This window comes from Natator depressus, chromosome 2, assembly GCF_965152275.1.
Source record: "Natator depressus isolate rNatDep1 chromosome 2, rNatDep2.hap1, whole genome shotgun sequence".
Lineage (NCBI taxonomy): Eukaryota > Metazoa > Chordata > Testudines > Cheloniidae > Natator > Natator depressus.
The window spans coordinates 189,560,186-189,575,547 of record NC_134235.1 but is presented as its reverse complement, the minus strand read 5'-3'; the positions used below and the strand labels follow the sequence as shown (position 1 = coordinate 189,575,547).

Genomic DNA, 15,362 nt, shown 5'->3' with positions numbered 1-15,362 from the left:
CTGTCTGGATACATGCTACTGTGCAACATTAGTGACCAGCTGATGAACCATCTCTCTGCTTGGAGAAGCAGAGAAAATATATCTGGCTCAAGGAGGAGATAGGTCTTTCTGGCTATATGGAGCAAGGAGAAAACACACAGACAAATCTGAATTCAGTCAATGGACAAAACGATCAGTAAATCCCTAGAAGCACCTTGCTGGGAATGGAAACCTGTGAACAGATGTGCAAGATAAATTACAACAAAGTCCATGAAAGGTTCAATATGATCTGGGTAAAAGCTTCAAATAAAGGCCTCCAAGCAACTGTTTGTGATGGTGGGAAACCTAAACCCAAGGTCTCAGGAGGAGATGGGAACAGTAGGCTGAGGAACCCATATAGCAACAGGGGGAAGGAAACCCCCAATTCAGATATTTAAGCTATATCTGTTGAAGTGTATAGTTTGAGGCATGGATGGTGCTAGGGATAGGAACAAGATGGAGCCAACCTACCCAGATGTTCCTGACGGGATTAGATCATCATGGTCAGTGTTAATATTTTCTCCAGCCCAACCACCAACCCTTACTGAATGACGGAGTGGTCATAGTTCCCCACGCATGTGATCGTGGAAGTAGCATTTGCTAACAGCATAAAGTTAAGACAGATTAAATCACGTGGCTCAATATTGATGCCTCAGTGCCCCAGGTTCCCTGTGATGGATTCAATCCCTTCAGTAAAGACATCCAATTTGATCCCAATTCCCCATATTGAATTATGTGAGAGGAACATTCAGGAGTCACAGTGGGTAACAACTAAAGGCATCAGGGTTGCTAGCCTGTAAATAAGGAGCTAAATCCTTCACAAGCCCTGCCACAGTGTTACTGAATTCTACATGTTTTATAGCGGAACAAACAAGAATACATACCACTATCTAATCTAATGTAGCTGGATGCAAGGTGAGAGATGAGACAGTTTTCAACCCTTAGAGCGTCTAGTAAATATGAATGTAACATGAATGATGGTCATCTGAATTTCAGTCTGACAGACAATGCAAATTCTCAATTAACCTTATTAAAACAACAACAAAAAACCCCAACATCTCTCTCAAGTAAAGCTTCCCTTAATTCTCTTCATTGTGGCTTAGGGTGGCGATGGCAAACAGAAGGAAAGGGCAGCAGTGTAAACAGATATTAACAACCCAACATTTAATAGCTAGCCTAGGGAAAGCCCAAAACTGCCCTACCACTAAATTTTTTTATGTGGCTACCATATATTGGAAGATGCAGCTTCAATCCACATGTTCAGGCTGGGCCAGACATAGGTGTCAAGGTCACAAGCTGTGCCACACCACGATCAGAAACATTTCAGTGAAGAGTTAATTTATAGCAGCAGGGGTATTTAACAAAGAAGAGCCCCAGACCTCAAGGAATGGGGTCCTTCTGGAACACCACATGGGAAAAAGAACATGACAGGCAGGACAGCTTACTCTGAAAAGCAGTTTCTTGGACTGGGAGGAGCTTTTAAAAAGTGTTTAAAATTGGTAAGCTCCCATACAATAAGTTCTACCTTACTTGCTCAGAAAAAGGAAAAAAAGATCCACAAAGGCTTGCTATAGTAACTCAGAGCTACACTGCTCATGTTCAGCAAGAACTTAAAACAAACAACCCCCTTCTTCCTCCCCCTCCCCACACACACACACACACGTGTGTTCTCTCACTCATGTTCCCAACTGAAAACTATGCAACACTTTTGTAGGCAAAAAACAGCCTTCCTGTTGTCTAGCCACGTGGCAGCAGGAAGCACTGTCAGGCAAGTGCTAAGAACATCAGATATGGATTATTCTCTTTCCTTAGTTCTCAATTCATTTAAGAAAGGTAGTACTCTTCTTTCCCTGCCCCCACCCTTAAGGGTCGTGCATCCATTTTTTGCCTAAAGGGCTTACATTTTTAAATGTAATAATTTGAATAAACTTTTTAAAAACTGGTTGTTGGACCCATACCTTAGAAGTAACCATGGACATTTCTTCTACCTCCTCCAGCGAGAACTAGCATAGGTGCTGCTATCAGACCATTAACACCCACAGCACAGCCAGCTACACAATTAACTGGAAAATTGCTAATCGGTTTCCATAAAGAGAAGGTTACTTACTTACTTCATACTAACTGGAGTTCTTTGAGCTGTATGAGTCCCCCTGGGTGCTCACTGTGGGTGTGCACACACTTGAGACTGGAAACTCTTCAACAGCAGTGTCAGTTGTTGGTCCATGCCTGCACTCTTTGCATCCTTATGCTCCCAACAATGGCACAAGAGGCAGTGGGGAAGAATGACTTCCTTAAGTTCATTGCAGAAGAGGATGTAGTTAGAAATCCATTTTGAAAGTCTTTGGGAAGAGACTGCTTCCCCTTTCATTCTCTCAGCGACAGAGATAAATCGCCTCAGAGATCTTTGGAAGGGCTTTGTCCTGGTCAGATAGAAGGCTAGAGCTCTGCATACATCCAGGGAATGGAGGCTGCTGTCTTCACTACTACTGTGAGGATTTTCTGTGAAAGAAAACGTAAGCCAGGTCTGTCACGAGGACCCCAAGCTCACCTGGTGATAGGGGTTAGGAAGGCAATCTTAAAAAACACACTTATCGTTGTTTTGTTTGTTTAAAAGGGACCAGGAGGCCAAGGGCTCAAATGGAGGGGTTATAAGTGTCAACTGCACCAGGTTCAGGTCCCAGACAGGCGTAATGCCAACAAGAATGTTCTGATGATGCCTTTTAAGAACCTTACAGTTGTGGAATGGGTGAAAACTGACTAGTTTTCCCACTGGCAGATAAAAGGGATTAATATTAATAGCTGATAAATGTACCTGCAGTGACCTGATGGATAGGCCCAGTGACTTCAAAGAGAAGACATTCCAGAACAGGAGGTTAGTGATGCTGCTGATGCCATAGGGAGAACCTCTTCCACAAGGCATAGCACTTCCTTGTAGAGGATTTCCCCCAATTGAGAAGATGGATTGAACCTCCTCTGAACAAGACAAGACCTTTGCCCATCCAAAAAACTAGGCCTACCAGACGGAGGGACACCAGGTTGGGGTGGTTTGTTCTGCCTCCGTTCTGGGACAGTAGCCTCAGGAAGGGCTGTAAGTGTATGCATGGGTAAGAAGCCATCTAGAGGATAGTGAAGAACGAGAACTGCTTCTGCCACCATGGAAGCAGTAATCCTGATAGCACCATGACCTGCTTGATCTTCTGAATGATACAAGGTAGCAGGGGAGTGGGAGGGAAGACGTACATGGACAAGTCCGGCCACTGACCTAGGAAGAAATCTCCTCTGGAATTGTGCCCAAGGTGTCCCAAGAGCAATAGGCCAGGCATTTCCCTGGGTTGCAAAGACGTCCCATAATTGTAATGCCCACTGCCCAAAAATTCTGCTGGACCACCAGAAGAACAGAGCTCTCACTTGAGAGCCTCATGAAAGTGTATGCAGAGGTGGTCTGTTACAGAGTTCACTGCAGAAAGGGGTTCTCTGATGCTGGACATGGAATTACAGAATTTCATTGCTTCTCTGCAGAGAGGGGTGGATCTTGCTGCCCCTTATTTGTTTATATAATCAGAACGGCCATACTGGGTCAGACCAAAAGGTCCATCTAGCCCAGTATCCTGTCTTCCGACAGTAGCCGATGCCAGGTGCTTCAGAGGGAATGAATAGAACAGGTAATCAAATGATCCCCTGTTACCCAGTTACAGTTTTCCACAAACAGAGGCTAGGGACACTTCAGAGCATGGTTTTGCATCCCTACCCATCCTGGTTATAAACAAACAGTGGTCAAAATGTCTGACACTACCTGGACATGAGAGGACCTGATGAAGGGCAGAAATCTTGCTGTGCAAACTCTTGTGCAGCCAGGAACCCTGAGCTGTATGGTTGCCCAGGTGCACTCCCCAACCCAGTAAGGAGGCATCCGTCATGACAGTCTTTATAGGTGGAACAGGAACAAAAGGAACCCCTATGCAGACACTGTCCTTTATTTCCCCTCAGATGAATGACTGACAGATGTTACAAGACCTGTTTATCCAGAGGGGTGTCTGCTTGGAGCCCAGACCTTTCTCAGCCATGCCTAGAGGCACTGGAGACAGTGCCTTGCAAAGGGGGTCAGTGCACCAGGCCATGTGCCTCAGTAGGACCAAACTCTCATTGAGGGCTGAGTTCAAGTTGAGTAATGAGGTCACTCATGGGGAGGAATCTGTTGAGGCTGGTATGCCGTGGCTCAATTGAGAACAGATTCACGCCAAATAAATTCTATAAAACTCTTGGGTTAAAGTGGACTTTTCTGGAGCCCCAAGGAGTGAAACAGGTCAAGAAAGGAGGAGACTTCTGATAGGACCACCCCCTGAAGAGCCAGTCGTCTAAGGAAATATTGGTTCGCATTGTCAGAGCTGGTGCTTCGCTACCAGAGCAAGAACCTTTGGCAAGACGCTTGGGGCAGTTGATAGGCTGAAGGGCAACACTGTACTGGAAGGGCTCTAGGCCTACCATAAAACAGAAGAATCTCCTGTGTACTGGGCGAGTATCCTCCAAACCAAGGACTGCATACCAATTGCCTTCATTCAGGGAAGGGATTATAGCAGCCAGGGTAAGCATCCTGAATCTCGATGATGGATGAAGATATCCAGCTGCTTAGGCCCAGGATAGGTCTCCAGACCGCCTTCCTTTTGGGGATTAGGATGTATTTGAATTAAGGGTCCTTCTACCTGTGTTGAGGCTATATGTGGTCTATTGCTCACAACTGAATTAGGGAGCCCACCTCCTGTTTGGGAATCCTCTCATGAGTGGGGTCCCTGAAGAGGGGGCAGGCAAGGGAGTTTTGGAGAAAGGGATCTGATTGTGTAGCCGATTGAAATAAATGTACAAGACCTCTCTGTCTGAAGTTATATGCTGCCACACTGGAAGAAAACGGATCAGGCAGACACCAAAGGTGACGGGGGAAGACTGGTTGTGCAAGGACTGGTTGATGGCTCAAGTGCCCTGTCAAAATGCCTTCTTGATAGGTGCCTGGGGTCTGAAGAGGGGATTGTGATGGTGTGAGATGTCTGTCATATCCTCGGGGGCTGGTCAGTACCTACGAGGTGGCAGCTTAGAATGTTTCCTGCAAGGTGCCAGGGTGCATGTTCCCAAGGAGGAGAGTATGGCATCGGAGTCCTTGAGGGAGTGAAGCTACACAGTCTTTTCACTAAACAGGCTGTTACTCTCTAAGGGGAGATCTTCAACTGTCGCATGGACCAAGGGAGCGGGCCTGGACTGGTACAGCCTGTGTCATTCCATTACAGCCTGGACTACGAGGTAGCTCAGGTTAGAGTGAGAGAACAAGAATTCAGTCCCTTTAGAGGGCACAGAGTACTTCTCAGCCCTCTTTAGTGACAGGGCACAGGTGGCTGATGTGTGCCAAACAGCTTTAGCAAGCTCCCATATGGGCTCATTGACTGTGAGCACCACTTTAGAAGAGCCAGAGTGTGGAGAATGTCTAGAAGCTTATTGGTGGGAGGATCCTGAACCTTCCCCAATGGGATCTGGAGGGTTTCTATAACCCTCCTCAGGAGTTCCTGGCCTATCATCTGGGGGAGAGGTGAGACTGATGCCACCGCCTCACCCGAAAATGAAGATGCTGTCAGTGAACTGGACAATACCAACTGTCCCTGTTAAGCAACAGGTGGCTGAGACTCCTCCCTTGGAGGTGATCTCTGGATGACAGTACCCAGGGTCCTCATAGTCTGGGTTCCACATGTATGGATTCCATGGTCCCACATATGGCCAGAGGGTAGGTACATAAGGAAACAGATACAGACCCCAGCAGGGTACCATTGATCCCTAACCCCATAGTATGGGTCATAGTAGGACTTCCAGAGCCTCCTGGAGTTCTCTGTCTGGGCTGATGATGTCTTGTGTTTGGGCTGCAGGGGAAGCCACTGGCACTGTGTTAGTAGGGCACACTGGGGGTGAGGAGGGAAGAATTTACTGCCAGATAGCTGGGGTAAGTCCGAGAGGAAATATGTACGGTTTGTGTACACACAGCCCAGTGCAATTAAAACCTGGTCCATGACTGAAGCTTTTAAGTACAGTAAATACAAACAAGGGGCAGGGGGGTTAATATACTCAGCAAATCTTTCCAGTCATTCGCTCAAGCAAGGAGATGACACAGAAGTAACTTAAAGTACTCAGTAAAGATCAAGTAGACTTTCTGCTGATTTCTGATCCCATAAAAAAATATGCTTCCCCAATAAATTTAAAAAAAAAAAATGCTGACAGAAAAATGGAAGCTGTGGCTCCTTTGTCCAAAAATTTCAGTATAGTTGAGTCATTTAATCCCTTCTCCTGGCCTACGGGACTAGGTTTCAATGTGGGGGATGGGGAGAAGAGGTGAACGAGAGGAAGGAAACTATAGTTTGGTACCTTTAAGTTTTATTTTAGATAGCAATCGCAGCAAGAAAAATGTTTTCTTGCTCAGAGACATTGGTCAGTTAATTTCAGTTTGCTGTCCGAATCCTGCACTTTATCTTTTTTCCCCCACCCAGTCTTCCAACTTTGCATGTTTAGCAGGGATTCCCCCAGCCTTAGTTCTGCAGTTGCCCCCTTTGCTCCCCAATGAGTAAATGTAACAGGGGAGAACTGGCTAGGAAAATTAGGCCAGTCCAGAAGAAAGCAAACTAACAGTGGTTCTCAAACTTTTGTACTGGTGACCCCTTTCACACAGCAAGCCTTTGAGTGTGACCCCCCCCAATAAATTAAAAACACTTTTTAATATATTTAACACCATTATAAATGCTGGAGGCAAAGTGGGGTTTGGGGGTGGAGGATGACAGCTCACAATCCCCCAGGTAATAACCTTGCGACCCCCTGTTTGAGAACCCCAGAATTACACCACAGATTTAAGCATTGACACTAGTTTTTACAAAATGAAGCTTTTTGTGAGTCACTATATTTGACTTGGAGATGCCAGAGTTAAATGTAGGTTCTCAAGAAATGTATTGTTTACTAATGTCTTAGGTCTTGGTTCTAGCTGTGTTGCTCTGTATAAGTATGGGCTTGAAGCAACAGCTGGAATCACATTTGTAATGAAATAAAGCTAGAAAGCAGTTTTGACACCGTGAATGACCTCCAAATCAAACAGACTATAACAAACAGAAGGGTCCATTTAATACAATGCAGTATGCAATTACCCTGCCACATGCATGATTAATGAACAGAATTGTGATATGAAAACAAGGATATTCATTAGTCTAATTGTTTAGGCCTAGTTCAAAGTGTAATACATTTTTCATTTTGATGGCAACATTAAGCTTATTTTTTTATATATATACATACATACATACATACATACACACACACACACGTACGTATATGGTTCCCCCTTTCTTACCCCAAAAAGGTATACAGCTCTTAAGTGGGGCTTTATCAAGGAACATAAAGTCAGAATACCAGTATATATTGTGAGCAATCTCTGACACATCTCACATCACTGGCCATCATGGACACGACACAATGATGAAAGAACTGCTAGTGTAAGAAGAGTCTTTGGAACCAGTCCAAACTCTTGTGTACAGCATGTCGCTGCAAACTAAGTATTATTTAGGTTGTACATGTTGAACTCACAAATATGCAGCCAATGCCACAAGGCCCATACCAAGAAGAACAACGGGGTCTATGTTCCTTATACTTATCCTGCCACAGAATAGTAAGCAGAATCTGTCTCATCAGAAGCTCTCATTTACAAAATTAAACTTTCTAGCCCAAGAACATAACTTTCAGACTGTGACTGCTGCTATCCCATCTGCTCATGTCTACAAATTACCTCTTGGAATATTGTTTTAGTCTTAGCCTACTCCCATTCAGTTTAACTCTGAAGTCTAATGATGACAATATAAAATATCAGCACTGAATTATCTGACTGCTAAGCATTTTATCAGACATACAGCCAATGTTCTTAATCTTTTTCAGACTGACAGGGAATCCATGAGAGACCGTGATGGGTTGGCCGATTGTTGCCAATGATTGCTAGAATAGGGAACTAGGAGTTCAACCTCCAAAAGATCTCAAGTCACCTCTGCCCACAAGGAAGGAAGGTAGATGAATTCCTTCTCCAGTGAGATTAATAGTTTTTCCTGGTTAAGCCTCATCTAAAGATTCTCAATTCAAGAATTTTTGACTCATCTTCTTTTACATATTCTGCTGACTGAACTTTCTCTCAAGCAGTCTATTTTGTTTCAGACTACTTACAATTCAGGGAACAAATGGCCAGATTTTCAAAGGCATTTTAGGTGTCTAAAGAGGCAGATGGGATTTTCAGAAGCACCTTCAAGTGTAACTCACTTTGGCGTTAGGCACTTTTTAAAGTCCCACTTATCCATATCTTTAGGCACCTGTCATAAATAAAAAGGGAAGGGTAAACACCTTTAAATCCCTCCTGGCCAGAGGAAAAACCCTTTCACCTGTAAAGGGTTAAGAAGCTAGGATAACCTCGCTGCCACCTGACCAAAATGACCAATGAGGAGACAAGATACTTTCAAAGCTGGAGGGAGGGGAGAAACAAAGGCTGTCTCTGTCTGTGTTGCTTTTGCCAGGACCAGAGCAGGAATGCAGGTCAGAACTCCTGTAAAGGGCTAATAAGCAATCTAGTTAGATATGCATTAGATTCTGTTTTGTTTAAATGGCTGATAAAATAAGTTGTGCTGAATGGAATGTATATTCCTGTTTGTGTGTCTTTTCGTAACTTAAGGTTTTGCCTAGAGGGATTCTCTATGTTTTGAATCTGATTATCCTGTAAGGTATTTACCATCCTGATTTTTACAGAGGTGATTCTTTTACTTTTTCTTCAATTAAAATTCTTCTTTTAAGAATCTGATTGCTTTTTCATTGTTCTTAAGATCCAAGGATTTGGGTCTGTGTTCATCTATGCAAATTGGTGAGGATTTTTATCAAGCCTTCCCCAGGAAAGGGGGTGTAGGCTTTGGAAGGATTTTGGGGGGGGGGAAGGGGGAAAGATGTTTCCAAACTGGCTCTTTCCCTGTTATATATTTGTTAGACGCTTGGTGGTGGCAGCGATGAAGACCAAGGGCAAAAGGTAAAATAGTTTGTACCTTGGGGACGTTTTAACCTAAGCTGGTAAAAATAAGCTTAGGGGGTTTTTCATGCAGGTCCCCACATCTGTACCCTAGAGTTCAGAGTAGGGAAGGAACCTTGACAGCACCTAAATACCTTTGAAAAATCTAACTCGGTCACTACATCCTGCTGTTTGGTATGGTTGGTCTCACTACTATAGTAAGCCCTGTAACGGATACAGTTTGAAGATGAAATATTGCTCATTTTCGTAGATAATGACAATTAGCACCTATGAGACCTGCGTGAAGCCTTCCCCAAGCAAATGAGCTTGCCTGCAGCCATTCATCAGCACCTCTCTACACTGAGGGTATTCTACACTGCAATAAAAAACAAAACACACACAAAACCCTGTGGCTGGCCCATACCAGCTGACTCAGGCTGCCTGTTTGCACTGTAGGCTTCGGGTCTCAGGCTGCAGCCCGAGCTCAGGGACCCTCCCAGTTTGCAAGGTTCTAGAACCTGGGCTCCAGCCTGAACCCAGAAGTCTACACTGCAATTAAAGAACCCAACTTCCACAAGCCTCAGTCAGCTGGCAAGGGCCAGCTGCAGGTGTCTAACTGCAGTGTAGAAATACCCTAAGAATCTCTGTATAGTCCCTGAAAAGGAAACCAGTAGCTAATGAGTCAGGAAAAAGAAAAGCCACCACAAACTAAATATGGCCAACTCATATAAATCCACATAGGGACATATAAGATGGAGATTAGGATAGATGATCTGAAGGTCTAACAAAGGAGATACATTGTGCTGCTTCTTAATGAAGGTTTGTCAATAGCCACCACCTTTGAATTTCAATGGGTATGTCTACACTACGGAATAAGGTCGAATTTATACAAGTCTGTTTTTTAGAAATCGGTTTTATATATTCGAGTGTGTGTGTCCCCACAGAAGTGCATTAAGTGCATTAACTCGGCGGAGTGCTTCCACAGTACCGAGGCTAGAGTCGACTTCTGGAGCGTTGCACTGTGGGTAGCTATCCCACAGTTCCCGCAGTCTCCGCTGCCCATTGGAATTCTGGGTTGAGATCCCAATGCCTGATGGGGCTGAAACATTGTCGCGGGTGGTTCTGGGTACATATCGTCAGTCCCCCCCTTCCCTCCCTCCCTCCGTGAAAGCAAGGGCAGACAATTGTTTCGCGCCTTTTTTCCTGAGTTACCTGTGCGGACGCCATACCACCGCAAGCATGGAGCCCGCTCAGGTAACCGTCACCGTATGTCTCCTGGGTGCTGGCAGACGCGGCACGGCATTGCTACACAGTAGCAGCAACCCATTGCCTTGTGGCAGCAGACGGTACAATACGACTGGTAGCCGTCCTCGTCATGTCCGAGGTACTCCTGGTCGCCTGTGTGAGGTCGATCAGGAGCGCCTGGGCAGACATGGGCGCAGGGACTAAATTTTTAGTGACTTGACCAGGTCATTTTTTTTAGTCCGGCAGTCAGTCCTATTGAACCGTCTTATGGTGAGCAGGCAGGCAATATGTCTTTCTGCACCGTCTGCTGCCAGCCAAAGATGTAAAAGATAGATGGAGTGGATCAAAACAAGAAATAGACCAGATTTGTTTGTACTCATTTGCCTCCTCCCCTGTCTAGGGGACTCATTCCTCTAGGTCACACTGCAGTCACTCACAGAGAAGGTGCAGCGAGGTAGATCTAGCCATGTATCAATCAGAGGCCAGGCTAACCTCCTTGTTCCAATAAGAACAATAACTTAGGTGCACCATTTCTTATTGGAACCCTCCGTGAAGTCAACCCTGTAAGCCGTGTCCTCAGTCGCCCCTCCCTGCGTCAGAGCAACGGCAAACAATCGTGCATCTGAGTTGAGAGTGCTGTCCAGAGCAGTCACAATGGAGCACTCTGATTGGGCTAAAACATTGTCGCGGGTGGTTCTGGGTACATATTGTCCGGCCCCCGTTCCCTCCCTCCCTCCGTGAAGGCAAGGGCAGACAATTGTTTCGTGCCTTTTTTCCTGAGTTACCTGTGCGGACGCCATACCACCGCAAGCATGGAGCCCGCTCAGGTAACCGTCACCGTATGTCTCCTGGGTGCTGGCAGACGCGGTACGGCATTGCTACACAGTAGCAGCAACCCATTGCCTTGTGGCAGCAGACGGTACAGTACGACTGGTAGCCGTCCTCGTCATGTCCGAGGTACTCCTGGTCGCCTGTGTGAGGTCGATCAGGAGCGCCTGGGCAGACATGGGCGCAGGGACTAAATTTTTAGTGACTTGACCAGGTCATTTTTTTTAGTCCGGCAGTCAGTCCTATTGAACCGTCTTATAGTGAGCAGGCAGGCAATATGGATTGCTAGCAGTCCTATTGCACCGTCTTCTGCCGAGCAGCCATGAGATGTGGATGGCATGCAGTCCTTCTGCACCGTCTGCTGCTAGCCAAAGATGTAAAAGATAGATGGAGTGGATCAAAACAAGAAATAGACCAGATTTGTTTTGTACTCATTTGCCTTCTCCCCTGTCTAGGGGACTCATTCCTCTAGGTCACACTGCAGTCACGCACAGAGAAGGTGCAGCGAGGTAGATCTAGCCATGTATCAATCAGAGGCCAGGCTAACCTCCTTCTTCCAATAAGAACAATAACTTAGGTGCACCATTTCTTATTGGAACCCTCCGTGAAGTCCTGCCTGAACTACTCCTTGATGTAAAGCCACCCCCTTTGTGGATTTTAGCCTCCTGAAGCCAACCCTGTAAGCCGTGTCGTCAGTCGCCCCTCCCTCCGTCAGAGCAACGGCAGACAATCATTCCGCGCCTTTTTTCTGTGCGGACGCCATACCAAGGCAAGCATGGAGTCCGCTCAGCTCACTTTGGCAATTAGGAGCACATTAAACACCACACGCATTATCCAGCAGTATATGCAGCACCAGAACCTGGCAAAGCGGCGACGTCAGCGCGGTCACGTGAGTGATCAGGACATGGACACAGATTTCTCTGAAAGCATGGGCCCTGCCAATGCATGCATAATGGTGCTAATGGGGCAGGTTCATGCTGTGGAACGCCGATTCTGGGCTCGGGAAACAAGCACAGACTGGTGGGACCGCATAGTTTTGCAGGTCTGGGACGATTCCCAGTGGCTGCGAAACTTTCGCATGCGTAAGGGCACTTTCATGGAACTTTGTGACTTGCTTTCCCCTGCCCTGAAGCGCATGAATACCAAGATGAGAGCAGCCCTCACAGTTGAGAAGCGAGTGGCGATAGCCCTGTGGAAGCTTGCAACGCCAGACAGCTACCGGTCAGTTGGGAATCAATTTGGAGTGGGCAAATCTACTGTGGGGGCTGCTGTGATGCAAGTAGCCCACGCAATCAAAGATCTGCTGATATCAAGGGTAGTGACCTTGGGAAATGTGCAGGTCATAGTGGATGGCTTTGCTGCAATGGGATTCCCTAACTGTGGTGGGGCCATAGACGGAACCCATATCCCTATCTTGGCACCGGAGCACCAAGCCGGCGAGTACATAAACCGCAAGGGGTACTTTTCAATAGTGCTGCAAGCTCTGGTGGATCACAAGAGACGTTTCACCACCATCAACGTGGGATGGCCGGGAAAGGTACATGACGCTCGCATCTTCAGGAACTCTGGTCTGTTTCAAAAGCTTCAAGAAGGGACTTTATTCCCAGACCAGAAAATAACTGTTGGGGATGTTGAAATGCCTATATGTATCCTTGGGGACCCAGCCTACCCCTTAATGCCATGGCTCATGAAGCCGTACACAGGCAGCCTGGACAGCAGTCAGGAGCTGTTCAACTACAGGCTGAGCAAGTGCAGAATGGTGGTAGAATGTGCATTTGGACGTTTAAAGGCGCGCTGGCGCAGTTTACTGACTCGCTTAGACCTCAGCGAAACCAATATTCCCACTGTTATTACTGCTTGCTGTGTGCTCCACAATATCTGTGAGAGTAAGGGGGAGACGTTTATGGCGGGGTGGGAGGTTGAGGCAAATCGCCTGGCTGCTGGTTATGCGCAGCCAGACACCAGGGCGGTTAGAAGAGCACAGGAGGGTGCGGTACGCATCAGAGAGGCTTTGAAAACCAGTTTCATGACTGGCCAGGCTACGGTGTGAAAGTTCTGTTTGTTTCTCCTTGATGAAACCCCCCGCCCCTTGGTTCACTCTACTTCCTTGTAAGCTAACCACCCTCCCCTCCTCCCTTTGATCACCTCTTGCAGAGGCAATAAAGTCATTGTTGCTTCACATTCATGCATTCTTTATTCATTCATCACACAAATAGGGGGATGACTACCAAGGTAGCCCAGGAGGGGTGGTGGAGGAGGGAAGGAAAATGCCACACAGCACTTTAAAAGTTTACAACTTTAAAATTTATTGAATGACAGCCTTCTTTTTTTTGGGCAATCCTCTGTGGTGGAGTGGCTGGTTGGCCGGTGGCCACCCCACCGCGTTCTTGGGCATCTGGGTGTGGAGGCTATGGAACTTGGGGAGGAGGGCGGTTGGTTACACAGGGGCTGTAGTGGCAGTCTGTGCTCCAGCTGCCTTTGCTGCAGCTCAACCATACACTGGAGCATACTGGTTTGGTCCTCCAGCAGCCTCAGCATTGAATCCTGCCTCCTCTCATCACGCTGTCGCCACATTCGAGCTTCAGCCCTCTCTTCAGCCCGCCACTTACTCTCTTCAGCCCGCCACCTCTCCTCCTGGTCATTTTGTGCTTTCCTGCAGTCTGACATTATTTGCCTCCACGCATTCGTCTGTGCTCTGTCAGTGTGGGAGGACAGCATGAGCTCGGAGAACATTTCATCTCGAGTGCGTTTTTTTTTCTTTCTAATCTTCACTAGCCTCTGGGAAGGAGAAGATCCTGTGATCATTGAAACACATGCAGCTGGTGGAGAAAAGAAAAGGGACAGCGGTATTTAAAGAGACACATTTTATAAAACACTGGCTACACTCTTTCAGGGTAAACCTTGCTGTTAACATTACATACATAGCACATGTGCTTTCGTTACAAGGTCGCATTTTGCCTCCCCCCACCGCGTGGCTACCCCCTCAACCCTCCCCCCTCCCTGTGGCTAACAGCGGGGAACATTTCTGTTCAGCCGCAGGCAAACAGCCCAGCAGGAATGGGCTCCTCTGAGTGTCCCCTGAAGAAAAGCACCCTATTTCAACCAGGTGACCATGGATTATATCTCACTCTCCTGAGGATAACACATGAACGGATGTTGCTTGAACGCCAGCAAACATACACTGCAATGCTTTGTTGTACAATGATTCCCGAGTACGTGTTACTGGCCTGGAGTGGTATAGTGTCCTACCATGAAGGACGCAATAAGTCTGCCCTCCCCAGAAACCTTTTGCAAAGGCTTTGGGAGTATATCCAGGAGAGCCGCGAATGCCAGGGCAGAGTAATCCTTTCACATGCTTGCTTTTAAACCATGTATAGTATTTTAAAAGGTACACTCACCGGAGGTCCCTTCTCCGCCTGCTGGGTCCAGGAGGCAGCCTTGGGTGGGTTCAGGGGGTACTGGCTCCAGGTCCAGGGTGAGAAACAGTTCCTGGCTGGCGGGAAAACCGGTTTCTCCGCTTGCTTGCTGTGAGCTATCTTCTTCGTCCCCAAAACCTGCTTCCGTATTGCCTCCATCTCCATTGAAGGAGTCAAACAACACGGCTGGGGTAGTGGTGGCTGAACCCCCTAAAATGGCATGCAGCTCATCATAGAAGCGGCATGTTTGGGGCTCTGACCCGGAGCGGCCGTTCGCCTCTCTGGTTTTCTGGTAGGCTTGCCTCAGCTCCTTCAGTTTCACGCGGCACTGCTTCGGGTCCCTGTTATGGCCTCTGTCCTTCATGCCCTGGGAGATCTTGACAAAGGTTTTGGCATTTCGAAAACTGGAACGGAGTTCTGATAGCACGGATTCCTCTCCCCATACAGCGATCAGATCCCGTACCTCCCGTTCGGTCCATGCTGGAGCTCTTTTGCGATTCTGAGACTCCATCATGGTCACCTCTGCTGATGAGCTCTGCATGGTCACCTGCAGCTTGCCACGCTGGCCAAACAGGAAATGAGATTCAAAAGTTCGCGGTTCTTTTCCTGTCTACCTGGCCAGTGCATCTGAGTTGAGAGTGCTGTCCAGAGCGGTCAAAATGGAGCACTCTGGGATAGCTCCCGGAGGCCAATACCGTCGAATTGTGTCCACAGTACCCCAAATTCGACCCGGCAAGGCCGATTTAAGCGCTAATCCACTTGTCGGGGGTGGAGTAAGGAAATCGATTTTAAGAGCCCTTTAAGTCGAAATA

General features: G+C 47.0%; 2 protein-coding genes across 2 annotated transcripts in view; both read right to left on the bottom strand.

Moving 5' to 3' along the window:
* The window catches only part of TRIM71 (tripartite motif containing 71), a 96,679-nt gene that overhangs the window by 67,588 nt on the left and 13,729 nt on the right, over positions 1 to 15,362 (bottom strand). The gene's annotated exons all lie outside the window — the stretch shown is intronic.
* On the bottom strand, positions 8,328 to 15,061 carry LOC141983493 (uncharacterized). Its single transcript, XM_074946694.1, has 4 exons — positions 14,533 to 15,061; positions 13,515 to 13,953; positions 9,217 to 9,286; positions 8,328 to 8,381 (listed from the first exon to the last, which is right to left on the bottom strand). Exons 1-4 carry the CDS (start codon positions 15,059 to 15,061, stop codon positions 8,328 to 8,330), a joined length of 1,092 nt encoding a protein of 363 aa, XP_074802795.1.

Excerpts from the sequence above, each read along its gene's own strand:
- LOC141983493 (XM_074946694.1), bottom strand. The coding sequence starts at position 15,061 with ATGGAGTCTCAGAATCGCAAAAGAGCTCCAGCATGGACCGAACGGGAG. Across the intron at positions 13,954-14,532 it reads AGGCGGAGAAGGGACCTCCG|CTGCATGTGTTTCAATGATC; the intron begins GTGAGTGTACCT and ends TTTCTCCACCAG. Across the intron at positions 8,382-9,216 it reads CCGAGTTAGATTTTTCAAAG|GTGCCTAAAGATATGGATAA; the intron begins GTATTTAGGTGC and ends TATTTATGACAG.